This window comes from Chelonoidis abingdonii, chromosome 2 (assembly GCF_003597395.2).
Source record: "Chelonoidis abingdonii isolate Lonesome George chromosome 2, CheloAbing_2.0, whole genome shotgun sequence".
NCBI classification, from domain to species: domain Eukaryota; kingdom Metazoa; phylum Chordata; order Testudines; family Testudinidae; genus Chelonoidis; species Chelonoidis abingdonii.
Genome location: NC_133770.1, coordinates 222,387,046 through 222,413,557, shown reverse-complemented (window position 1 = coordinate 222,413,557; position 26,512 = coordinate 222,387,046). Strand labels below are relative to the sequence as shown.

Below are 26,512 nucleotides of genomic sequence, written 5' to 3'. Positions count from 1 at the left end.
TACAGAAACCTAGATCTAAGCACTCTTCATTCCCCCCCTCCCCCAGTACTCTCCCAACTTTGAGGAGTAATAGGGAAGGGAAGAGTGGTTATTCTTTACAAAGTCTCCTGTGAAACTAAAGTTAAGTCTTCTTTAAGAAATAGGTTTATCAAGAGCTGAGGTAAATAGATGAGAATTCATGAGGATCAATTTGATAAAGGTTCAGAGAATGTTTTTATCTTCACTGTCAGAACTTGCAGCAAACATAAAGTTTATGCAGTGATGTCAGGATAAGATGCAGAACAATTCCCCTCCCCTGCCAGTGTAGTGATATATTGATGAGAAGTCTTTGGGAAACTTTCATTTTTACAAGAATAAACTGTCTTATTTTTTTTCTTTTAAGATTATCCTGAAGGCAACAGTTCCAGTGACTACCGTGCTCAAACAACAATGTATCTTCCAGAAAATTTCACATATTCTCCTTATCAGGCTTGTCCAGAAAAGCTGCCTTACATGAGTAAGTTTATAATCTCACCTTAATTTAGATCCTTATCTATTACATCTGGTTCTGTTAAACCAGAAGGCAAACTGTTAACCAGAATTCTTGAATAAAACTCTCTTGAACATATGTAATAATGCTTAGCAAAATTTGGCCCACTATTCTAATACCTAATGTTTTGATATGCATTTTCTTCTGTGTAATGCATTTGTGCCACAATTAAGACAGTATTCAACACCTACAGTTAGAGTGCATCTGCTTTCTTGAATTAGAGGCTTTGGAGAGTTGTTACCCAGAATTTTTGGAGGTGAGAGTATTCTTGGTGGAAAATTGAATGAGACAAAAACAAGTTGCCTATATTTTCATCAGTTAATCAGAATTGCACCAACACTTGTGAAGCTGCATAAGATAACAAAGTGAGTGCTTCAGAAAGTAAAAAAGTCCTAAATCCTGTTATAACTGAGCAGGCAACAGTTTCATAAAATGTGAAAAAAACATGAAAATAATTCATATGAAAAGTTGAGAAGATTAAGGTTTCAAAGTGAAGTACTTAGAAATTAAAAAGCAACCTTATTTCGTTTTTCATGTATATATACACTCAAAATCTTTTAGCGTTAGATTAAAATCTTAGCTTACATTCTGTTGTATTTATTTAGCTGGAATAAAGGGGCCAAAGGTGTTAACATAATCCAGTCACTGTCCAACACTGAACAGCGTTAAACAAGGTTCAGGGTTTGGTATACGGAGACTTCTGCCTGCTTAGTACGATGGCAAACATACCATTAAAAATCCTTTTAACCTTTATTTAAAGATAAAGAAAAAACAGTTAAAGCATTTTAAAAACAAACTATTAAATAAAGTTTGCATTTTAACAGCACCCTTTGTTCGCTTTCCCTTTACCTAGAGAGAATTTTTAGAAGGAAACCTCCTCTTGTTTGATGGTCTCTGAGATGGTATAAAAGATTGTAATAACTGTCCCTTTGGGGGAAAAAGAAGACATTAGTTGAGATGGGCAATAGTTGTGGTTGTTAGTTTGATCCCATTTCATCCCACGTCATGCTTGAATTTCTGCTGGAGTGGTAGAAGTGGCAGTGTTATCTGGGTCTAGGGTGACCAGACGTCCTGATATTATCGAGACAGTCCCGATTTTAATACATTTGTCCCACGTCCCGACTGCACATCGGTTGGGATGCCCTTTGTCCCGATATAAGGACCACTCGCCATGACCGCCAAAGTGCCGGGGCTGGCATGGCGGCGCTTCCTGGGACAGCTTCTGGTGGCGCGCCTGCCTGCCGGCAGGTGCCTACAGTGCTGCACTGGCGGCCCCTAGGCACAGAGGCAGAGGGAGTCTCTGTGTGCTGCACAGGCTTCCTCCTGCCCAATCAGAGTTGTGGGGGTGAGGCTTGCAGGTGCCGGCAGGGGGCAGAGAGCCCTCCTCCTCCGCCACCCCCACCTCACCCAACCTGACCCAACTCAACCCTAGGAGCCAGAGGGACCTGTCAGATGCTTCCTGGGAGCCGCCTCAGGTAAGCACTGCAGGGACTCCCCACCCTTCTGGCTCTTAGGGTCAGGGCCCTGCGCGGCGCAGAGAGCACTGCCCCGGGCTCCCGCCTTCCTGGGAAGCACAGGGATGATCACTTGATGATTATATGTTCATTCCCCCTGAAGCACTTGGCATTGGCCACTGTTGGAAGACAGGATATTGCGCTAGATGGACCACTGATCTGACCCACTATGGCCGTTCATATGTTTTTACAATTGAGTTTACAACAAGAGTAAATTTGTAGGCCCAATTATCACAACATTTCTCTAAAAACTTTGACACAGGAAAGGGTTAGTGTGTGACCATGATATCATTGTACACTAGTTACATATTAATTTAGAAAAATGTTTTAATTACCTCTTATGATTCAATAATATCAAAATGTTATTGCTGATTATGCACTATATGTATCTTATGACTTTAGCCACAAATACAAAGTTTGTTTTTAATCTAAGTACTATACCCAGATACAGATACTCTTTTCTCAACCTATGTATTATATATATTTTTTAACATTAGCTTTAATAAAAATTTTCAATCTGTAAGAACAGAAATTCCAAGCTAACTTTCAGAAGTCTCTCAACTTGTCTTCAAGGCTAAAAACATATTTTTGACTCTCCTGATTATCCATTAATATATTAAATGCTCTCAAATCCATATTACATGAAATGTTATCTGACAGTCTATGAGATTTCTGAATAGTTAACTATTTTTAAAGATAAATTGGATATAAAAGGACTAATCAATACAAGTAGATAGGACATGTTTGGCAAGTCAGTAGCTAAAAATACAGAAACTGCTTCTTACTGAAAAATGAGATGAGTTGAAAAATGTTTTATCTATTGTTAAAGAACACATTCTGATTGAATTAATGATTTTTAATTTTACTTTACAGTACTAATATTACTCTAATTAAAATTACTACTTTATGACTTCAGTCTCAAACATACTTTTCATTTAGCTAAATTCCTGAACTGATAAATTTAATGTTAAAACTGAACCGCCTAAAAAAATGATAAAACTTTAAGTATAAAGGGTGGATTTGATTTAAATCATCTCTCTAAACTACTCATCATAAATGAGACATTCTTCTGCCCATCTTCATCTTTTCACCTCACTAAATCATTCTTGAAGCAGGCAGTAAAGACTACTTTGCCTGGAATCAAGTGCACTTTGACATAGTTTCAGGTTAGCTAGGTCAGTTGCCTTACTTCACCTAGCTGAATTTAACCTGGGGGCCCTGATCCTGGAAGAGATACTGTCCTGTCATATTTTGCCCCAAACTTATGCTCTTAAAATACACATAGGGATTTTGCAGATATCAGCTGGTGACCTCTAGAACAGCTGATTGGGAACTTCTATATTAGAGCATAACCTGAAACAGAATATCTTATTGCAGCTCAGTGTTTTCCACAATTCCAAGACATCTGGGCTGCTCCTCTCCACGCTGCAGCTCACAAAGGCAATCCATAGTTGCTGTTCCATGTGTGCTAGCCACACCCTTCTGCTCTTGCTTGCTGCCTTCATGGCATTGGGCAGTTGGCAGTTTTAGCTGCTTCTGCTTTGTTTTTTTCTCTTCTGTTTTTGGGTAGTAGCAGACAGGATCTTCTACCTACCTCTTTTTCCTCCTGCCTGGGTTGAATTTCAGCATCGTGGTGACTAAACTGCAACAGCAGTTCCACGCTGCCAGGTTCTTTCCCTCCCTCCGTGGCATGGCAGAACAGCTGAGGAAGCGCCAGTTCAAGTCCAAAAATCACTCTATTTGCAAGACAGCCTTCACAGACTCAGCAGACAGTGAGGTGTGCCCTGCCTGCTCCCAGTCTACCAACCTTAGCTCCATTAGGGCACAGGGATTCGAGCTGGACTGCCTTACAGGGTCCGCTACCTGCCCGAGTAACCGCAGCTCTAACATGGGAAAACGGAACCTGGAGCCACAGAACTGAACAGGGAGAGGCTTGAAGGATGAGGAGGACCCCATCCAGCTGCCCAGGGTACTCCTGAAACTCTGAAGAGAATAGCCTTGTGGGGCTATAGGTCTTCACCCCCTCTCCCTATGCCAACTCTTAAGATGTCTCTTTCGCTGGGGAAAGAAGCAGGTCTAAAAACAGCCCTTCTCACTCCCTAATTGAGCCTTCTCTAGGGGCTGGGACCCTGCAGGGGAGGAATGAGACAGAGAGCTCTATAGAGGTCTTCAGATGTTCTGGAAGGCACGCTACAGAAGACCTCATCAGAGCCACAACAGTTCCTTGACCTGCAAGGCAGGCTACAAGGGCAAAGAAATCAAAAAAGAGAAGACAAACAGGAGGCACGTGCCTTCTGACTCTTCCTCTTTTTATTCTTCCCTTCCTCCACAGTAGAACAACTGTGGGGCTCTGAATATGAGCAGGGGAGACACAACAGAGATTCTTACTCTCTGAAAAGTTTGTGTCCACCATACAGATATAGCCTGAACTAGTTCCTGAGAGCAAGCCTGAAAGCAAATTCCTGCCCTCAGAATCCTCTTCTGAGGCAGCTATTCCTCTGCACTTCTCCTTTGAGGATGTGATCACAGAGAAGTGGGAACAAGCCTGACAAAGGCAAACATCAGTAAAAATGACCTCCAGTTCTACAGACTTCAGGAGCCAAAAAACTCCATTGCTGAGGTCCCAAAGGTCAATGCTGTTATTGAAGCCCTATTAAGGGGTGTGGTTATCCCCTCAAGGAAAATTCTACACTAAGGATCACACAGATAGGAAGGTAGAGGACACACTCAAGAAAGACTGAGGCTTCTTCGGCTACCTGAAAGACCGTCTCTGACAGCGACATGCTTTACTAGGGCATCTCTCTTCTGGCTGGGATCTCATGGCTCTAAGGGACACAGATCACCCTGATTCCAGCCCTACTCTTAAAAAAAATAAAAAATAAAAAAAACAAAAACAAAAACAAAAAAACCCCTCCTTAGCAACAGCATTTGTAGCTCTTCACAGTTCAGTGAATGTATCAAGCTTGTCAGCTAGAGCCATGGCAAGATAGCTCAGCAGACGGGTGCCAGGTGTGGTTCTGCCTTGAAAAATGAATTCCCATTCTAAACAGGTTCTATGCTTAGAAAAGCTTATAGTCTCCATCCTGTTTGAGGAAAAGCTGGAGCAACTGGTGGTGGAAAACATGGCGAAATCTGGGTAGACCCTCCCAGCCTCAGTAAGTGCCCTTAGGAGGCACTTACGTACAAACTTACATTCAGATAGGGACATCTTTCATCCGTCTTCCTTGCAGAAGTACCAATGAAGGAACAGCAGCTTCTCCAATAGTAAGTCCTGGAAGCAAGGTTTTAGGAGAAGGCCCAGAGACTGCTCCACAGCCTCCAAGGCAACCTTATGACAATGATTGGATGTGCCCACACCCATGGCTGAAGCTAAGAGGCAGAATTTCTCACTTCACAGAGCAGTGTTATGCATCCATAGCAGACAAGTGGGTGACAGATATAGTGAGGTGAGGTACTCCCTTAGGATGAGATGGAGCCCTCAACTCTTCTTCATCCAGTCCCCATAAAACACAAGCTGATCCAGAATGAGATTTCTTATGTGAAAGTAAGAGTATTAGAAAGTGTGCCCTCAGAAGAGAGATTCTTAGGGTTTTACTCCATCTTCTGCATACCCAGAAGAGTATCAGGGTGGGGGGCCATCTTCTGCCACAAGAGGCTCAACATATGGATATGAGAGACAAAGTTCTGAATGGAGACCTTGGCCTCAGCATTGTCGTCCTTATTTCACGGAGACTCCTTGATGTCAGTATATGCCTATCTCCATATCCTCGTAAGGTCATGTAACCACAGACTCCTGAGATTTACTTATGGAGAAACTATTACCAGAATCAAATGCTCCCCTTCAGAGTGTCTTTGGTCCCCAGCGTCTTTACAGAGGTGCTGGTAGTGATCATATTCAGGCTTCGGGCACAGGATATCCACCTATGTCCCTTCCTCGACCACATCCCTTCCCAAGCCGAAGTGCACAAAGCCACAGCTCTGAGTCTGGACTTTCGGAAAGTTAATGGCTTCGTCATCAACATCAAAAAGAGCTCCCTAATTCCTTCAGCCAGCATCTCTCTCACCAGGGAGTGGATACAGAAGCCCTGATAGTAAAAATCTGTCACCTGAAAGATTCCAGAAGATCTAGGATCTTAACAGTTTTTTGCGAACCTGTAGATGTCCTAGTGTAGCATGGCGTCTTTAGCTTCTGGGCCTTCTGGTATCGTGAATAGGAATTTGGGCAAGATTGCACATCTGCTGCCTTTAAACCTTCCTCCTGAGAACATGCAACAACTTGCTGGAACACATGAAAGACCAAGTGCAAGTCTAAATCCAGATATTCAGCTCCTTAGAGTGGTGGACTTTCCATGTTAATGTCTACAAAGGCCTGCCCAATGTCTTCAAGAGTGTCTTGTCCTTACTACAAATGCCATACTGGAGGGCTGGAGTATTCATCTGGATTTTCAAACCACCCAGGGAACTGCAAGCCTGGAGCAAAAAAGGATACAGCATGAACCTTCTAGAACTCAGAGCAGTCAAGCTAGAAATGTGAGTTCTAGATCTTCCTGGAAAGAAATCACACATGGTTCAGTCAGACAACACAACTACAGTCATATGCATAAACAACAAAGGGGCAAGAAGTCCAAAGCTGCACACAGAAGCAATGGAAATAATGAAATGGGCAGAGCAATCTCTTCAACAATCTGGAGTGATGCGTGTATGAGGAGCTGTTTGGACTGATCTTGAGGATGTTCAGTCTTTCTTCAGCCGCTTTGTTTGTGAGCTGCAGAAACACAGAGGCTGAGGTACTACACCAGAGGGCCTATTTTATGTATGACCACCTTTGCCCATCCCAGGGAAAGTGATTCAGAAACTAAAAAGGGAGCAGGTCAAACTGTTAACTCCCTATTGACCAAAGAGACATGGTTTTCCAACCTGATAGGACCTGATACTGGAATCTCCACTATAATTATCTTCTCCCAAGGGAGACTGTTTATCATCTCCCAAGGCCCATTTCTCAATTCAGATCCAGTCTGGCTAATGAAAGGGAAGCGTTAACAATCCTAGATGTGTCTTCCAAAGTCCTCAAGACCTTGCTAGCATCCAGGAGAGCCTTAACTCTAAACGCGTACTCTTCCATCTTGTCCAGGTTCAGTGACTGGTGCAAACCATATGGATCCCAGGAATCTGGGGATTCCAGCCATTTTGGTCTTATTTCAGAAAGGTGTAGAAAAGGGCCTTCAGTCCAGCACCACAGTGTGTCAAGTTTAGGTTTTTATTCTTAGCTGCGCCCTTTTCATGGGGTCTTTGGGATCCTTGGCAGAGAACCCCTAGATCTCCAGATTCCTCAGGGTTGTTAGGCTAGCCAAGCCAATGATCAGGCCAATTTTCCTAAAATGGGATCTACCACTGGGTTTGAAGGCTTAACAGATCATTCCATCGAGCACCTTACTTCAGTGACTGCCTTCTTTCTGTCCATAAAAAACATTTTTTCTCGTCATTATCACACTAACTAGACAGGCATCAGAGCTGGCAGTGTTATCAATGCAAGAACCTTATTCTGTGTTTCATAATGACAGAGTGGGGCTGAGAACTCTCTTTTCTTCCTGGGAAAAGTCATCCTTCATTCTGTCTGAAGTGGCAACATCTGACAGAGAAGTGACACAACTTTGATGAAGCTGTGTTGTTTCACAATATCTGATTGTTTTACATTTTGTTTCTGGGTTTTAGTCTGCTACTGTTCCTTAATTTGTCTTGCTTCCTTCTACTCTTTCTTCCTCTTTTTTGGGTGGTCTGCTTACTACTTTTCATCAGTTATGGTGCTCCAGACTAGAGGTTTATGAATGTATGGAGGGATTAGGCAAATTCAATTTACTGTAAATGTCTTCTTGTAACAAGGAAGAGTCTGCATATTTTTTCCCCCAAGGTAGCATGTACTTTTATATGTTTGTAATTATTTAGGTTTAAAACTTCAGAAGTTTAGAGAATGGAGATGTTGTGTATTTCTATGTAAGGAGAGCTTTGAAGGTACATCTCTACCCCGATATAACACGAATTTGGATATAATTTGGTAAAGCAGCAGTTCAAAGCAAGTTCAATATAATGCAGTTTCACCTATAATACGGTAAGATTTTTTTTGGCTCCGGAGGACAGCGTTGTACTGGGGTAGAGGCATACCTGTAATTTCAGTACAGTATCAGATTAGTGCCTCTGTCTGTGGTAGTGTGGGCACAGTTAACTAACTACTGTGACTTCTAGAGAAGGTGATTCTTTATTATGAGAAGACACACTTATGGTAAGTTTACTTTGTCTACTAAATATCTTGTTGCAAAATTTGGGTATGTATCAATATTGATTAGAAGTTTTAGCTGTATTTTAACTATTGTAGAATGTTCTGTAAAAACAAAATTACAGAATTCTTTTACAGGCTTTTGCAGAGGAATATGTTTTTAATTTCTTTAGAAAAAACTAAACTCCATTCCTATATACGCTAAATATTCTGGAAGAAATGAGTCAGAACTAGAACTCCATTTACCAGTAGGTAATCATAATAACCATTTCTTGGATTACTTCTGTACAGTGTCTCTGATGGAACAAATTAAAAACACTGTTAGACTTATACACTTTAATTACAATGAATAAATATTTTTCATATTTCTCACTACATTAGGAGGCCTTATCAGCATCAACATGAGTGAAATTAGTTTTGATGAAATTCAGGAAGTATTTTCAAAGGATTTAGACATTGAGCCAGGTGGTCATTGGAAACCAAAAGATTGTAAACCACGATGGAAGGTGAGACAAAGTTCCTTACTGATGTCCTTTCTACTAATTGTTTTCCTGCTTATTGAGAATATTTGAAAACTACAAGCATCCATTCTTAGAAATTTAAATCTTTGTGCTGGTTATTTGATCCAAGAAGGGTAGTTTTAAATATTGTCATGAACCTTCACAAAATTTCAGTACTTGAAAACATATCTACAGGGAAGGTAAGGACATTTTGATATTTGTGTAGACATTTTAATATATAACAGGTGGCCATACTTACTGGCCTTCTGAGCTGTGTATGACAGTCTTCAGAAGTTTGAGAGCCAGGGCACACCTGCCGGGGTCTGGGGCTCGGTGCTTCAGCCTTGCTCCTGCTGAAGCCCTGACCCCCAGCAGGTGTGCCCTGCAGGTCTGAAGCCCCAAGACCTCTCTCCTCACTGGGCAAAGCTCCTACCACACCACCCTGCTGCAAGGCAGAGGTTCCAAGTCCTCCCCACTCTGGTAGTGGAGAATAGGGGGACGCATGGGTAGCTCCGCGAGCTGCACTTTAATGGTAAAAGAGCCGCATGTGGCTCATGAGGCAGTCTGGCCACCCCTGATATATCAACATGAATTCATTATTTCAGTGTTCTCATAATGTGAATATACACAGATTAGAACATTACTCATGAGAACAATGAATGTAGTCAAAAAGGTATTGCCTTAATCAGTGGTGACTCTTCCAAGTATGTTCAGTCCTTTGGGTCAATAAATTGCTTACAGTAAATGTGATTGGACATCAGCATTACCCCTTAAATTCACTTGTAGACTTATTCACTAGAAAAATGCATCATAGTTTTGTATGTAAAAAGTATTGCCTTGTTTAGCTGCTTTCTAGAGGAGCACAAAAAGTTTGTAGAAGAGTTCATCAATTCAGCATTACGGCTAAAACACTGAAAAATCCATAACAACAGATTTAATTTAACTTATTATGATTTTAAAATACTCATATCATCTTAACATTACTCTCTCTAATCTGACTTATTCTGCAGGTGGCAATCCTCATTCCTTTTCGCAATCGCCATGAACATCTTCCAATTTTTTTCCGGCACCTCATACCTATGTTACAGAAGCAACGGTTGGAATTTGCCTTTTATGTTGTTGAACAGGTGAGTCTTTAATTAGAATAGTATATCAAAATTAACTCCTTGGAACTTCCTCATTGATTGGAGTCTGATGTTGCTATTGAATATTCTGTGAATCGGGAAATCTCAACTTCTGAAACTAAATATTTAAGCAGTTACATTCTAATCCCTTAAGTAAAATACAAACAAAAATCTCAACTCTTTTCTCAGATTTATTGATCAGTGACATCTTATTTCTCTCAAAATATAGAGCGATATTTTTATAGCTGTTAACATTAACCTCATTGAATCTATTGTATACAAAGGTAAGGCTTGTAGTGCAAAACCATTATCTTTGCAGCTATAAAAATTAAAAACTGATATTTACAAAGGGAAGTGAGGGGAGGGACTAATAAAGGGCTATTCAGATATACACCTCTAGATTGCATATTCTTATCTAACTCAAATCTATAGTTATCAAAAGTAGTTATCATTTGAAGTTGTCCATTTGGCTGTCATTAAATGAATTGATGGACTCTGTCTAGTTCTTACTGAATATGTGATCACATTACAAATGGTACCAGCTAGTATCTTGGCAGGTAGTCTCATCATAAATGCATAGACCTCAATTGGTTTGGAGAATGACTGACCCCCTAAAGATTCTATCCCTTCAAAACAGGATTATGACACATTGGTGGGGCAGTTTGTGAGGAATTTGCTCTGCTGTTGGCAGTATTATATTCATAGCTGATCTATACATTAATTACATGATTTAGGTTTCCAGAACAGTAAATTCTGCATCTTTCACATGCATACATTCAGTCTTTAATGGAAAAAGAATAAGGGAGAGTGAGGAAATGGGTGTTCTTAAAAAGATCTGATTACATGGTAATTTTCTGATACTAAAAAGTCTTGTAAACTAATTTTTTTCAATCTTCAGGGAACTACTGTTCAAATTACATTTTTGATTTAATAAGGTTTTTAATAAAATTATCTAACAAGATTTTATCAGGCTGTGGACATATGTCCTATCACAAGGTTAACTTACTGTAAACATGTAGCAAAATATTTCATACTAGTTGAAATTCATAAATATTGTGTGATTTGTTTTAACAAGATATATTTTTGAGTGGTTAAATATTGTTTGCAACTTTGGTATTGCATTTGTGATTTGGTATTGCATTTATACTTAGGCATAAACTTAACTACAACTTGTATTTGAACACAAGTATCAGTGCTCCTTATAGTGTTGGTGCTTATGATTAATATGGTGCAATGTTACTTAATGTAAACTAAATAGAAGTTTTAAGTTCTTGCTCTTCAAGGGCAGGAATTCTAGAGGATGAATTTTTCTTTAATTGCACGAAAATGGAGTTGGTGAAATACCGCTATTCTTGCTGCTGCTGTGACTAAATGAAAGCATAACAAGCCTCAGTATCAACACACCTTTTTCTTTCTAGTACGAGGGGAGGCTGGTAAATTTCCTGTATATCAAAGCAGTGTCTACTTGCTCTTGCCTCATTCGGTTTCTCCTTTGTTTCTGCATAAAGAGTGGTACACAACCTTTTAACCGTGCAATGCTCTTTAATGTTGGCTTCAAAGAGGCTATGAAGGATGTTGCCTGGGACTGTGTAATTTTTCATGATGTGGATCATTTACCTGAAAATGACCGAAATTATTATGGATGTGGAGAGATGCCACGTCATTTTGCAGCAAAGCTGGACAAATACATGTACATGTAAGTAATGCAGTTCACCTTTCCTTTCTTAAAAGCTGCAGAAATGTCTTTTGAATGTGCACAAAAAAAACCCTTAGCCATAGTTAACATTCGACCTACAAAAATGTAAGATTTTAACCAACAGATATGCCATTTTCTTACTGTAAATGTTGTACAAGCTATTAACTGACAGTATCATAAAAGGAAAGAACAGAAGAGAATTTAATTTTTTATATTTTGAGAAGTGTCAGGGTCTCTTTCCCACTTTGAACTTAAGCGTCCAGAAAGTGGGGACCTGCCTGTTCCCTTCTAAGCTTAATTCCTAGCTTAGATCTTATCACGCTGCCACCAATAATTTTTACTTTTTTTCTTTACTTTCAATTAAAAGCTTTTCTTTTAAGACTGATTGATTTTTTATTCCTGTGTAAGACCCAAGGGGACTGGTCTGAACTCGCCGGAATTGGTGGGGGAAGGGAAGAAGGGGGAGGAAAGGTTAATTTTCTGTTAGGATCCAGGAGTTGGATCGGTGTCTCTCTCTCAGGGAGAGCTGGGAGGGGGAGAGAAGGCAGGGAAAGGTGATTTCATCTTGCTTTAAGATTCAAAGAGTTGAATCACATGATTCTCCAGTTGTAACCCAGGAGGGAAATCTTGGAGGAAGGAAGGAGAGGGGAAGGTTTATTTCCCTTTGGTTTATTAGACCCAAGGGGTTTGGGCTCTTGGGTTCCCGCAGGGAAGGTTTTGGAGGACAGGAGCGTACCCAAATCACTATATTTGGGTAAAAATTATCTCTGTAAAATCAAGATGAAAAATGTTTACAGGGTCTCAGCTTCATAGACCAGAGGGACTCCCTCCCCAGCCTAAGTATGACAAAGTTACAGCAACAACAGAGGTAAAATCCTTCCAGCAAAATACACATTTGCAAATAAAGAAAACAAACAAATCTAATCCGCCTTCTATCTATTACTTACTATCTGGAACCTGAGAGAGACTGTTTCAGAAAGATTGGAGAAATCTGGTTACTGACTGGCTTCCTCTTAATCCCAAGAGAGAACAAAGAACAACAAAAAGCACAAAACAAAGACTTCCCTCCACCAAGATTTGAAAGTATCTTGTCTCCCCGATTGGTCCTTTGGTCAGGTGTCAGCCAGGTTCACTGAGCTTGTTCCACCTTTTATGAAGCCACTTTAGCGCAGCATGGTCAGTTTGTAGCTGGAACTTCCGTCCCCAAACGTGTATGCGCGTAGCTTTTCCAGGGCAATACACAATGGCGTAGCATTCTTTTTCACTGATGGACCAGTAATGCTTTCCCTCTCAGACAGTTTCTTGCTGAGAAACACGACAGGATGGAAGTTTTGATCCGGTCCTTCCTGCATTAAAACTGCTCCACACACCATGTTCTCAGAGTGTATCCGTAGTTACTAGGAATGGCTTGTCAAAGTCTGGGCCCTTAACACAGGGTCATGACATGAGCATCGCCTTAAGTTGGGTAAAGGCCTTCTGACACTCATCAGTCCACTTAACTGCATTCGGCTGGGTCTTTTTGGTCAGGTCTGTTAGTGGGGCAGCGCGATTTGGCTGCAGTGTGGTACAAATCGCCTGTAATACCTGGCCAAGCCTAAGAAGGATGGACCTGTTTCTTTGACCTTGGGACAGGCCACTTTTGGATAGCATCCACCTTGGCCTGTAGGGGGTTTATGGTTCCTCGCCCCACCTGATGTGCCAGATAAATCAGTCTGTTTTGGCCTATTTGATACTTTTTGGCCTTAACCGTTAGTTCTGCCTGCCTGATGTGCTTAAAGACTTTTTTCCAGGTGTTCTAGGTGTTCGGGCCATGAATCAGAAAAAATGGCCACATCATCGAGGCAGGCAACTGCATATTCTCCCAATCCTGCTAGGAGACCATCTACAAGTCTTTGGAAGGTGGCGGGTGCATTTCGCAGCCCGAAATTAAAAAGACACCACCTTCTTTAGCACCCTCCTTGTTATTAAAGGGTTATATAAAATACACATGGCAATGAAGGCAAGCTGCTCTTGATATATTTCTGCTTTGTGGAAAAGCTAGTCTACCTTTGTAGAAATATTCTTAGTGTTGGGTTTGTGTTTGCTACCCTGATGTAATTACAGCTCTCAAAAGGTCTCTGTTGCTTTCGTAAACTTTTAATATTGGCTTCCTAAACAGCTTTATTTTCATCTATCTAACTGTTGTAATAGGGTGTCAATACTTCCTTCCTTCTAGTGTGTGCCTTCTTGAGATGTCTCTTACCATCATTGTAATATCACTATCTTGGAGTAGGAGAATAGGAATACTGGCAATATTGTAGGAAATGTTTCCCACTTCAACTTTGCATTAATGTACTATTTAATACAGAGGATCTCGTATTTTAACTTTGCCAATCACTTCTTAAAGATTTCCCCCCAACTGATAGACTGCTTCCCGTCATGTATTCAGGCAGTATTAAGGTTTAATGTAATGTGGATGCTGCAGCTGGATTACATCACGTCCCTTGCAATTTTATATTGGTAATATTTTTCCTTTCATTATTAATTCTAAATATCAACTTGTCTGCAACTCTCACAGTTTCAGTTGCTCCAGATAACTTTTGTAATTTGTTTCTCCAACTTGTGTGTGTGTGCTTGCTGTGTTTGGAGTTCAGTGTCAAAAAAACCATTGAAAACCCTGAAAATCCTGCAGCTGTGCTACAGAAAACGTCACAGTGTTAAGGTTTTTTCAGAACATCAGTGATCCACTGAGAACAATTAATTTAATACATGAGAGGTAGAACAATCCAAAATTAGTAGAGATTGAGAGTCAGGAGATTGAGTCCATTTTATTCTTTTGTCTGTTTGCTCATTGGTATGTGGGGATAATAGTTGTCCACTTACTGTCCATTCTTTGCTCTCACATTATCTAGAATACAAGTAGGGCTATATTATTTTCTCCACCAAGCACCTCCCTCTTCCCAGCGTCCCAGAGGCAGCTACGGGTAAAAGGAAGTCTTGTTAGCACAATACCTGTGGAATCCTGGTGTAGAGGTGCTGGGCCTCCTTGCAGGTGGTTCTCACCTCCTTAGGAATCCATATTTGGAGGAGCCACTTGGGGAGCAAACCTCACTATTCTGGTTGGGATTAAATCATCAGACATTTCTGAAAGAGGATCCTTGGAAATTTCCTCCCTCTGTGATAGCTTGTGGGAGGTGAGATGATCTATCTGGTCCAGTAACTATAGGAGGTAGCAGCTAAAGGGAACATCCATGCTAATTTTCTTTCACTGTGCATACAGTGTTTGGAATCAGGAAATTACAATTCCTAAAATTTAAAGAGTGACCGACAGTAGTAATTTTAGCTATGTAGTTGTAGAGGCTGTATGGGTTGGGGAGCTGCTTATTACTTAACACTTGTGTAATGGTAGTCAGCATGCATTTACTGACAAGAAAAATATTCTCTTGGTGCAAAAAGGATTAAAATTATCTTGAACGTGCTTAGCTATGCTCTCCAAAAATTGAAACAAAGGAGGAGTTTCCATTACTTTAAAAAATTATTCCAGAATAGGCTAATTTAAGATGTTAAACTGCTTGATTTTTTTTCAGTTTTCCCTGTTTTGTAGAATACGTTAATGGACTGGAAATATTATTGACATATCAGAGCTTTTACTGCTGAATCAGGTGAAGAGAACTTTTTCAACTCAATAGTGTCAAAATACCACATTTTGAAAGCTTTGTTTTACAGTCCCTTCAGCTGTAAGTTGGTCTTTTTTCTAAAACCGGCTACCTGAAGCTTGGGTTAAGCTGCTGTTGTCTGTTCTGCAGATGAAAGCCCTTATTAAAAATATACCACTACCTCAATATAATGCCACCCGATATAACACGAATTTGGATATAACACGGTAAAGCATTGCTCGGGGGGGGGGGGCAGGTTCCGCACTCCAGTGGATCAAAGCAAGTTCAGTATAACATGGTTTCACCTATAACATGGTAAGATTTTTTTTTGGCTCCCAAGGATAGCATTATATCAAGGTAGAAGTGTATTTAGTTTCCATATTCTTTGCTAATACCAACTTTCATTATAAAAGATCTGTAAAGTATTTTTCCTAATAGGTATATTGAACATCTATGCATACCCTAGACTTTTTTTTTTTCTGCAAGATATGGAAACAGTTTTTCAACAAGGATTTTCACTTCTCTAAATTAAATCGATAGAATAAAACTTACTTTCTCTCATTTTCAGTCTTCCATACAATGAGTTCTTTGGTGGTGTAAGTGGACTGACAGTGGAACAATTCAAAAAGATCAATGGATTTCCAAATGCTTTCTGGGGATGGGGAGGAGAAGATGATGATCTTTGGAATAGGTGAGTGTTTATAGTACATTGTGTAAGACGGGTTGGCAACCTCTGGCACGCAGCTCGCCAGGGTAAGCACCCTGGCTGGCTGGGCCAGTTTGTTTACCTGCCACGTCGGCAGGTTTGGCAGACCGTGGCTCTCACTGCCACGGTTCACCGTCCCAGGCCAATGGGGGCGGCGGGAAGCGCTGCGGGCCGGGGGATGTACTGGCCACGTGCCAGAGGTTGCTGACCCCTGGTGTAAGACATGAGCTCCTGAACAGTGATCAATGTTTTTCGCTATTAAAATGTCTAAATTAAGAAAAGTTTGCAGAAGGTGTATTTGAGTTAGCAGGTGTTTGTTGACTCTTTATAGTGTGTGTTTTGTTATATTAAATTAAAAGGTGTGTACTTGGTTTGCTTTATAAAGCAAACCAGTCTCTGCCCTGAAGAGCTTAAACTCCAGGGGACAGAGTTTCAGAAGTGCCTAAAGTGGCCAACTCCCATTGACTTTCAATGGAATTTGGGTACATAGCTTGTTCTTCCTACCTTTGAATATCTCCCCCTAGGTGAATGTACAATATGTGCTGGGGAGAGCCAGATTACGACATTAGCTATTTTTTAAAAAGAACTGTAATTAAATAGTGCTAATGAAGTGTTCAGATTTCAAAATCATGTTTCTGATATAGCTCCCCTTAAATAATATGTTCTGAATATCTAGGAAGGGTTTTATGCTTGGTTTCCTGATGGTTAAAAGGCTTTTTTTGGGTGTGCCTAGTAGTGTAACCTTTGGGTGGGCTAGAATGTATTGCCCCTTTCCTAATGCTTCAACACAATTCCTATAGAAAAGCACATGGAGACCCAGAATTCATTCCTTGACGATTTTCAGCAAGGTTTGTAAGGGTCAGCCTCCCCCACACAATCAAGTCCAAAAAGAGAGGAGAAATTACTAAAGAATTAAGCTATCAACTTTATAAAAATTTATAATGATAAAGAAACAATATCTTAATTTCTACTAAATAGCAAGATTACTTCATAATCCACATGCATTATCTTCATAGTTATACATAAATATATATACAAAAATTAAATCTAAAAGGTTAGCCCAACAGAAAGACAGTGAGATGTACCTGAGAGGTCCAAAAGCTTAGGTTGAGAATCTTAGTTACATTCCTTGTTTATCAACTCCCTATATTCTCAAAAGCACTGCAATAATAGGAAAATTTGTATGACTCTTTCCCCGTCAACACATTTTAAATGAGGAAAGAGTTTTTGAACCATACGAATTAAGACAATTTGACTAAAATAACATTCAAGTTATACAATTAAAAAATTAAGTTTTCCCTCAAAATTTCTCCTATAACTTGTTTCCCTGTTGGAAAGTTAACAATATTACCAACCTGCTACAAAATGCTTCAGAGTTAAGGGAAAACAGCTTGCTTTCTGTTACTGTGACTGAGCTGCTTCTAGCCACCACACAGCTGCCTTGACTACTTGACCTGACTCAATGGACTTTTAGTCCAGCTACAGAAAGCCTATTAGTCATGTCCAAAACTACCACACCAAGTTCCAGAAAGTTCTGGACATGAATGCTGATTGTACATCTGCCTAGCAACAATGACCCAGACACCATTCCTCCGCCCCCTCTCCTCCCCCGGGTCTTTTAAAGAGATGTCTCCCTATTAGGCCTGAGTGTTACAATAGGAATAACACCATGCATATTTGGGCTACTCTCTCCTTTTTCTCTATGCATGTGCTCCCCCCCCTCCCCCCCCAAGCTTTGCTGCTGCTGTTGCTACTAAAAGCCTTCTTACGGTGTCTGGGGAAAAGCTTGCACATAAGTTGCTTCCATGTCCAAGAGCAGTGTGAGTGACATCATGCTGTCCTATGACACAGAGTTGTAGTTGACCATCAACAGAACAGTGAAATTGAGTATATAAAAACACCATTAAATGCTCATAGTAAACAAACTTTAAAAGTTATTTTTATTAATTTGCTAATTTTTATGATTAAATTATATGTAAACTAACAACTATGTAGTGCTAAAAGGAACAATCTTATGTAACAAAAGCATATCTCAAGTTTCTACTCTTGTAGTCCTCATCATTTCCATATGCTCCCACTCTGTCATCTCTTTCTTTGCTGTGTGAAGTAGGTTGGAAAGTACTTGGGACAGGGGTCTAGTTGCTATTTGTTACTATATATAGCACTGTTTGTTTAAATTAAAAATTAAAAGCAGTAAAGCAAAGATCCAATCTTTTATTGGAAAGGTTGTCAGCAAATGGAAGAGTTGGCTTAAGATCTGAACACTAATGCTATTTTTTTCACTTTTTCTGTAAGTCACTTAATTTTTTTTAATAAATTCATTTTTGTTCATACACTTATCTTTAACTATTGTACTGTAGGGTTCATTATGCTGGATACAATGTAACAAGACCAGAGGGAGACTTAGGGAAGTACAAGTCCATTCCTCATCATCACAGAGGTGAAGTCCAATTTTTAGGACGGTAAGAAAAAGGGCAATGTGTTCAAACATTAAAACCTAAGGAATACAGAAGATTTTTATATGGAGCATATTCTCACACAAACACACACACGCAATGATATAGAACTATTCATAAACTTCTGAACCTTTTGTAAGGTGCTATACTGACTTTTATTTTGATAGATTCCATTTTTCAAGGGACATATAAACTTCAAATATAATTTATTTAAAATTGCTAAATTCAAGTGAAAGATCTACTGTGGGAGGTCCTGCTGACTTCTGTGGTTTTACAATAACATTTTTCTGTTCGGTTTTGTGTTTAGTTTTTGTCTCCCCCTCTCCCTACCAGCCCACTGTTAATGTGTGGTACTCACACAACAGGGGATACTGACTACATAAGGGAAACAACAAAGTTGACTTCACAAAGTACAGTGAACAAAGAAAGTAAACTGAAAAGAAAATATTCTCCTCTAACCTGTTTGCTATAGCAGTCTGGTATCTTTCATATAATAACTGCTTAAAAAATTGCTGGCAAAAGCCTGATTACATTGACAATGTGTCTCAGTGATCAGTAGCATGAACTTATTTGTATAGGTGGAAGTATAAAAGATGTGGTTTTTGAGCTTCTGGAGAGTATATGCATAAAGAGCTTTCCATGGTTTATTTTGGAAACACTAATATGGCTCCATAGTTAAGGTTGAGTTGAGTTTTTTGCACATAAAACAGTGATTTCTCCCCTCCCCCTTCTATATATGAAAAATACTGTGTATCCTTACCAACATGTCTGTATTTTCTGAGTACTGAATTATTTTTTAGAAGAATGTACAAATATATTTGTTGAATAGTGAGTTAAAAGTAATTTAAAATGGGTTCTTTAAGAAATTTAGCACAGTGTTTCAACTTTTATTATCCCTAATAATCTGAACAATGAAATATCACTCTATTCAAATACTCCATATTATTAAAAATCATTGACCTTTTGTGCATAAGGAACATTCAGATACCAGGTTGTAATAAAATGAGGCTAATGATTAATAGATATATGATTATAGACCATAGATAAATCTAAGTAAACAGCCCATATCACTATTAGTTGGGACTCTTGTGGCATTAAAAAATCCAAGCAATCACTCTGTCTCTGACTCAGTAAAATGAACAGAATCATAACATGAAAATTAGTTTTAGTGTCATGAGAGAAACTGAACCCATGTATCAGGAGTTGTCTTTGGTCAGTTAGTTGGCACTTGCTGTCACTGTTCCTTTGAAGTTATGTGGTGGCTGTATGCTAGTTAGAGCATCAGTGTTTAAAAGGCTCCCTGTGGCACTACTGGCTTGGCCATGCTTCATAGGATATGTCTACACTACGGGATTATTCCGATTTTACAGAAACTGGTATTTGGAAACATTGTATAAAGTCAAATGCACACAGCCACACTAAGCATATTAATTTGGCGGTGTGCGTTCATGTACCAAGACTGGTGTTGATTTCCGGAGCGTTGCACTGTGGGTAGCTATCCCATAATTCCCGCAGTCGCCCTCGCCCGTTGGAATTCTGGGTTGAGATCACAATGTATGATGGGGAAAAAACAGTGTCACGGGTGATTCTGGGTAAATGTCGTCAGTCAGTCCTCCCTCCGTGAAAGCAACGGCAGACAATCATTTCGCGCCCTTTTCCATGGATTGCCCTGACAGACATCATAGCATAGCAACCATGGAGCCCGTTCAGCCTTTTTTTGCTGTCATTGTCTGTCTACTGGATGTTGCTGACAGACGTGGTACTGCAGTGCTACCCAACAGTATCCCCTTGCTTTTTGCAAGTTAGCAGAGACGGTTACCAGTCATATTGTACTGTCTGCTGCTGTCATGGGTGCGTCTGGCTGGCCTCGATGAGGTTGGCCGGGGGCGCATGGACAAAAATGGGAATGACTCCTCAGGTCATTCCCTTTTAAGTTTTGTCTAAAGGTAGAGTCAGTCCTGCCAAGAATATCAGGCAAGTCTGCTAAAGAACCAGAGAAGCAAACAGCCGCTCCGAGTCAGCCCCAGACATCCTGCAGAAATGATGAGTTGCATGCCATTCTAGGGGGTGCCCCTGCAACAACCCCACCTGTTGCTTCCCTCCTCCCACACCCCTCCTGAGCTACCGTGGCAATTATCCCCCCCATTTGTGTGATGAAGTAATAAAGAATGCAGGAATAAGAAACAGCACTGATTTATTGGGATAAAATGGGTGTGTGGGGGAGGCAGCCTCCAGCTGCTATGATATTCCAGGCAGGACCGAATCTTCATTAGACATTAAGGGGAAGGGAGGGGAGCGCAGCCTCCTGCTGCTATGATGTTCCAGACAGGACTGAATCTTCAGGAGACAAAGCTTAAAGAAGAGAGTGACTGCGAGTCATTTCCGTTTTTGCCCAAGCGCCCCTGCCAACCTCACCGAGGCCAGCCAGGGGCACTCATGGGATGATGATGATGACGGATACCAGTCATATTGCACCGTCTCCCATCAGGAAGGGAAGGGGGTGCTGCTGTGTAGCACTGCAGCACCACATCTGCCAGCGGCATCCAGTCGACATACGGTGACATCGGAAAAAAGGCGAGAAACGATTTTGTCCCCTTTTTTTCCACAGGGGTGGGGGATTGACGACATATACCCTGAACCACTCGCTACAATGTTTTTGACCCTTCAGGCATTGGGAGCTCAGCCAAGAATGCAAATATTTTTCGGAGACTGCGGGAACTGTGGGATAGCTAGAGTCCTCAGTCCCCCCTCCTCCCTCCGTGAGCGTCCATTTGATTCTTTGGCTTTCCATTAAGCTTGTCTCAGCTCCTTAAGTTTCATGCAGCACTGTGTTGAGTCCCTGCTGTGGCCTCTGTCTATCATAGCCTTGGAGATTTTTTCAAATGCTTTGGCATTTCGTCTATTGGAACGGAGTTCTGATAGAACAGATTCATCTCCCCATACAGAGATCAGATTCAATATCTCCCATACGGTCCATTGCTGGAGCTCTTTTTGATTCTGGGACTGCATGGTCACTTGTGCTGATAGGCACTCCATGCTGGGCAAACAGGAAATGAAATTCAAAAGTTTGCGGGGCTTTTCCTGTCTACCTGGCCAGTGCATCTGGGTTCAGATGGCTGTCCAGAGCGGTCACAATGGTGCACAGTGGGATAGCTCCTGGAGGCCAATACCGTTGAATTGCGGCCACAGTAACCCTAATTCGAAATGGCAATACTGATTTCAGCGCTACTTCCCTCGTCGGGGAGGAGTACAGATATTGGTATTAAGAGCTCTTTATATCGATATAAAGGGCTTCATTGTGTGGACAGATGCAGGGTTAATTCGATTTAACGCTGCTAAGTTCGATATAAACTCGTAGTGTAGACCAGGCCATAGTGAGGCAGCACTGCCTGGGGAGCTGAGGCAGGAATACAGAGGGATCACTAAGGGTATGTCTACACTGTAGTTAAAAACCTGCAGCTGAGTCAAGCCAGCTGATTCAGGCTTCCGGTGCTCAGGCTGCAGGACTGTTGTATTGCAGTTTAGACATCTGTGTTTGGGCTCTAGGACTCCGCAAGATGAGAGGGTCCTAGAGCTCAGGCTGCAGCCTAAGCCTGAAAGTCTACATCACTATTTAACAGCCCCACAGCTTGAGCCCTACAAGCTCAAGTCACCTGGCATGGGCCAGCTGCAGGTGTCTAGTTGCAATGTAGACATTCTTAATTTGGGACCACAAACACTAATACGCATTAATCACAATCATATGTTGGCTGTGTAGTTAATCTCAATGTTTGTCTAGGAATATGAACAGTACTTGAATGTCAATCTAATTTATAAAACTGCAAAAATTCATGCATACAAAGCTGATGTTTGTAAGTAGTATAAACAAAGTGCTCCCAGAGTGAGTTTTTGTAAAACAGGTTTCAAAATAAATGATGGCCTGTCTTTAATTAGAATAACACAGTTGATACCAATTTAACATGTTTCTTTACGAACCTTTTCCCTTGTTCCTTCTCCCCTTATCCTACAGGTATAAACTCCTGAGGTATTCCAAAGAGCGTCAGTATATTGATGGGTTGAACAATTTAATATATACTCCTAAAATACTCATCAGTAGACTTTATAAAAATATAACTGTAAACCTCATACCAGAGCTAGCTCCTGTTGGAGACTATTGATGGAAGTGGAGTGGCAAGCTATACTCCTGGAGTTAAAACTTGTAACACTGGAAAATACAAATTAAAGACCTATTAAAAGACTTTAAATTAGGTCTTTTTGACTATTTGATGAAGGATGTTTGGGAAGAGAAGAAAAATGACTGCATGTGTTACCATGCATTCTATTATGAAAAGAAATGCCAGCAGCTACTACTCGGTGTTTACAGCATGGGACTACTATATTTAAGCCTTGTTTCACCATATTCTCTTTCTTAAGCCACTCAACAATATATACTGCAGAAAACAGATCTGTAGCTTGTTTGGAAGCCAAGAGAGAGGCCTTTTCTCCCAGGAAATTTTTATAGTTAAAAACTGTAACTTAAATGAATGCTTTTTGTTTCCTTTTTAAATTGTGTTTTGTAAATATGTGATGTAAATTAATGTGCCCAAATAGCTTTTTAAATATGGTAAATTATGCTTCAGTATGTATTTAGGTATATTACTGTTTTCCTTCTGTGTTCAGTAGCATGAAAGAACAAATGTAAATATTTGTGTTTAAACAAAGTTTATACCTTGTATGAAATGATGGAACTATCAGTATTTGATGGCCAGCTATGACTGTAAACTGTTGTACGAGTATAGAAGAATTAATTTAACATGTAAGCTTATTAGGAAGAAAGCTTTTAATTTTACTTATTACTAGTAAAATCCTATGATTCCCTGCTTGCCATCTAAATCATAGTTTATGCATATTGCATGTGCATTTTAGAAAAATCTTGAAGTTGTTGCATATCATGATATACAGGAACTCTTACTTTAATTGACTCCACATGTGCCACTAGTGTCAATGTCAGGGATTTTATGCCGAAAACAGCGTGTTCAAGTCTGTGTATTGTAGTTCGGTAGTATCTTCTTTTTTTTATTCCTAGTAAACAGCACTTTTATTCCTCAAGAATCAGAAGAGCCAAAAATGTATCTTCACTGGAAGACAAATGTTAAAGTTTAATTTTTTAAAGAATTGATAGCAAAATATATTCCTAAGCTTTGTAGGGTGGGATTTTTAAAAGCACACTGTTGGCCTAACTGCTCCATTGATTATGATAGGATCAGTGGGACCAGAATTAAGCCAGTACTGCGTGCTTTTGAAAATCTCCCCGTAATATATTAATCAGCGTAGATATTAAGGGCCTAATCCTTTGAAGTGCTGAGCACTTCCTGTAAAGTGCTAAGCACCCTCAACTCCATTACAGTGCAGTTGAGGGTATTCAGGACTGACCAGGATAGATCCCAGATAATTGTCTATTTTTGTGGTATTAAATGCATGAATATCTAGCCTCTCTGTTTTTATTCATCATAAATCTTAACTTTCCTTTTGCTTTGCCTGTATTATTGTGCTATCTAATAGCATCCCATTCAGAAACACTATCTTTGCCTAATATTTTTATACATTCATAGTTAATATGATGTAAGGAGGTAGTCTGAAACATTTTTCTCTGTTAATGCAACACAAATCAGCTAAATGTTGACCAAGATGGTCTATGAGATTGTTTTGTGACTGTCATAATCATTCAGTGATTTAGGAACCAAAGACTTTCTTCTGCTCCCGTGAAGAATAAAAAACAGTGTATTGATAAATTATTTATTATATAGTGTTCCTGCAAGAGTGCTGACAAGAAACACCAATCTAAACTCTCTGCCCATTTTGTGTGCCTCCTGGATTTACCACAGCAGATGGTGAGATGCAGATGTTTGTTTGCTGTTAGCACCTTTTCTTTTACGGCCTTCCCAGCAGCAAGTTGTGCCCCTGGCCAGTCTTTAATGAAAGTTGTAAGTATACTTGTAAACATTCCAATAATTTGCAGAAATCAGCAATTGGTAATTGCTGATTTGATTGACGTAGTTGAAAGCAGGCAGTAGGAGATATTTCATATTGTATTGGAATGATCTTTAAATCTAGTCAATATAGTATGCTATAGAAATTATTTAATGTACAGGAAAAATAAAAGATTAACAAAATGAACAAACCCTTAAAATAAGCATGCTTGAGTTTTTGTATTACTACGTGATATATTTCTGTAATTGAGCATACTGAATATTTTGAGAGGCAGATTAGTAGATGTGAACTCAATAACTAGTATACTAAATAAGCAGCTTTATTCTCAAAGTAAATTTGGTCTTATATCCATATGTCACATTAGCTGAACACATTTTCTTCAGGATTGTTAAAAGGAATAGTTTTTAAATGTCTGACTTTATTTTGAAGTGTTTTCTGGTATTCAGTACGATCAATTTTAGCATCTTTGTTTGTGATGCATCATTTGGTAGTTTAGGTTTGTGCCTTGTTTCTCCAGCATGCTTTTATTGACATGTCCATTTCTCAGTTATGCATTTGGAAGACATCCAGTAAAATTAATGTTTGATTTGGGTTTTTTAATATCTTCTGGTGCTTTGCAAACTGATTAAGTGTGGATTAATCATGTACTGTCTGAGAGAGAAAATGTTGTGATTTAATACATAGTCACAATTATATATAAATGGGTTAACAAGGCATAACTGTAATTTCTTTAACATGAGACAAACTACTTATGTCCCAAATTGACACAGCTTATATTAAGAAAGATGTTTACCAATCTCTTTTGCCAGATAGGTACCTTTTAGTGTCAGGAGGTTTTAAAGGCTGCTATCTTATTATTGATATTACACCAAAATAAAGTGTGTGTACACTCTGTCTGAACCCAGTACAGTTCTGTAGCAGACTTTAACATAAACGGTGCCTTCAAACAAAAGAAATGAAGTGCAGAGCTGAGAACTATGCACATTCCTTTTGATAACATGCTTAATTCTAGTAAAACAGAAAAGAATTCATGCTGACATTTTGGTTCCTGACAGATCGCAAATTTGACTGTTCCTCAACCGAGGACATGACACATAGAAAAAATTTTTGAGATTCTGAAGGGGTTTTACAAATTAAGAGGTAGAAATGCTATAAAAACACTAACAGTGTCTCAAGTCCAGTCAGTACACTAGTGGATATTTTTCATTTAAATTTCCTTCCCATCTGCCATATTTTAAATTACAATGAGAAAAATATTAAATTTTATATTCTCCTTGAAACCAAGAGTATATTGACAAACGAATGCAAAATGTTTATTCTTAGATCTTTTAGGCTATTTTTGTACTCTTCTGTTTAAAATAATATATTAGTCTTATAGTGGATTACAAACAAGCCAATTATAAAAATTTAAAAGGACACATTGCATATCAGCAAGAGGAAGTGTACTTAAGATTTTATTTTTAGAGGTAGCTGAGGCAAGCTAACTGAAAACTGCACTGAAACAATTGCTGGCAATTTCCTGTGTACTATCATACCTTTTATTTTTGTTTTGTTCATGAAAATGTTTGTACTTTTTTTATCATTGTCTTTTTTGAAATATAATGTTCTAAAGACTGTGTGGTTGTTTAATTCCCCCCCCCCCCTTTTTCTTATTTACAAATATGCATGTGCTGTTTAATTATATAAATATTAGCTATCCTGAATGCCATACGCCTTGTCATCATTGTATCTGTTTTGTCTTTTGTAGGCCTATAGCTGCAGAAACTGCGACATCAGGGAAAAATCAGTCGACTTTGGCGGGCTCAGTATTGCTCTGTCTTTTACTTACCAGCGTACCAATCGTACTAATGAAGATAATTCAGTAATTTGCTTTTCAAAATTTTGTCTGAGACTTTTTGCATTACAGATCTTTTGCTCACATTCTTGTGTATAAGACTATCTTATTCACCATATAAAGATTTCTAGTTTACTTCAGTATATCCAGCATGACTTTCAGTATAGTTTTTTACAACCCTCAAACAGTGGTTTCTTTCTGAACCAAAAAAAAAACATTGAAAGAGTAACTGAAAAATTTTTAAGAAACGTTTATTGACTTTACCAGAGTATAACAT

The 26,512-nt window shown here is 39.5% G+C and overlaps 1 protein-coding gene across 3 annotated transcripts in view; it reads left to right on the top strand.

Annotated features, from left to right (window-relative positions):
* The window catches only part of B4GALT6 (beta-1,4-galactosyltransferase 6), a 46,163-nt gene extending 20,191 nt beyond the window's left edge, over window positions 1-25,972 (top strand). For 2 of the 3 annotated variants that reach the window (XM_032785293.2, XM_032785292.2), the window contains exons 3-9: window positions 383-496; window positions 8,696-8,820; window positions 9,825-9,941; window positions 11,447-11,634; window positions 15,838-15,960; window positions 18,336-18,437; window positions 22,441-25,972. In XM_032785293.2, coding sequence (XP_032641184.1) covers window positions 383-496; window positions 8,696-8,820; window positions 9,825-9,941; window positions 11,447-11,634; window positions 15,838-15,960; window positions 18,336-18,437; window positions 22,441-22,588 — 917 coding nt within the window. In that variant the 3' untranslated portion in view covers window positions 22,589-25,972. The remainder of the gene's footprint in view (window positions 1-382; window positions 497-8,695; window positions 8,821-9,824; window positions 9,942-11,446; window positions 11,635-15,837; window positions 15,961-18,335; window positions 18,438-22,440) is intronic. The other variant, XM_032785294.2, reaches the window with a different exon arrangement.
* The last annotated feature ends 540 nt before the right edge of the window (window positions 25,973-26,512 follow it).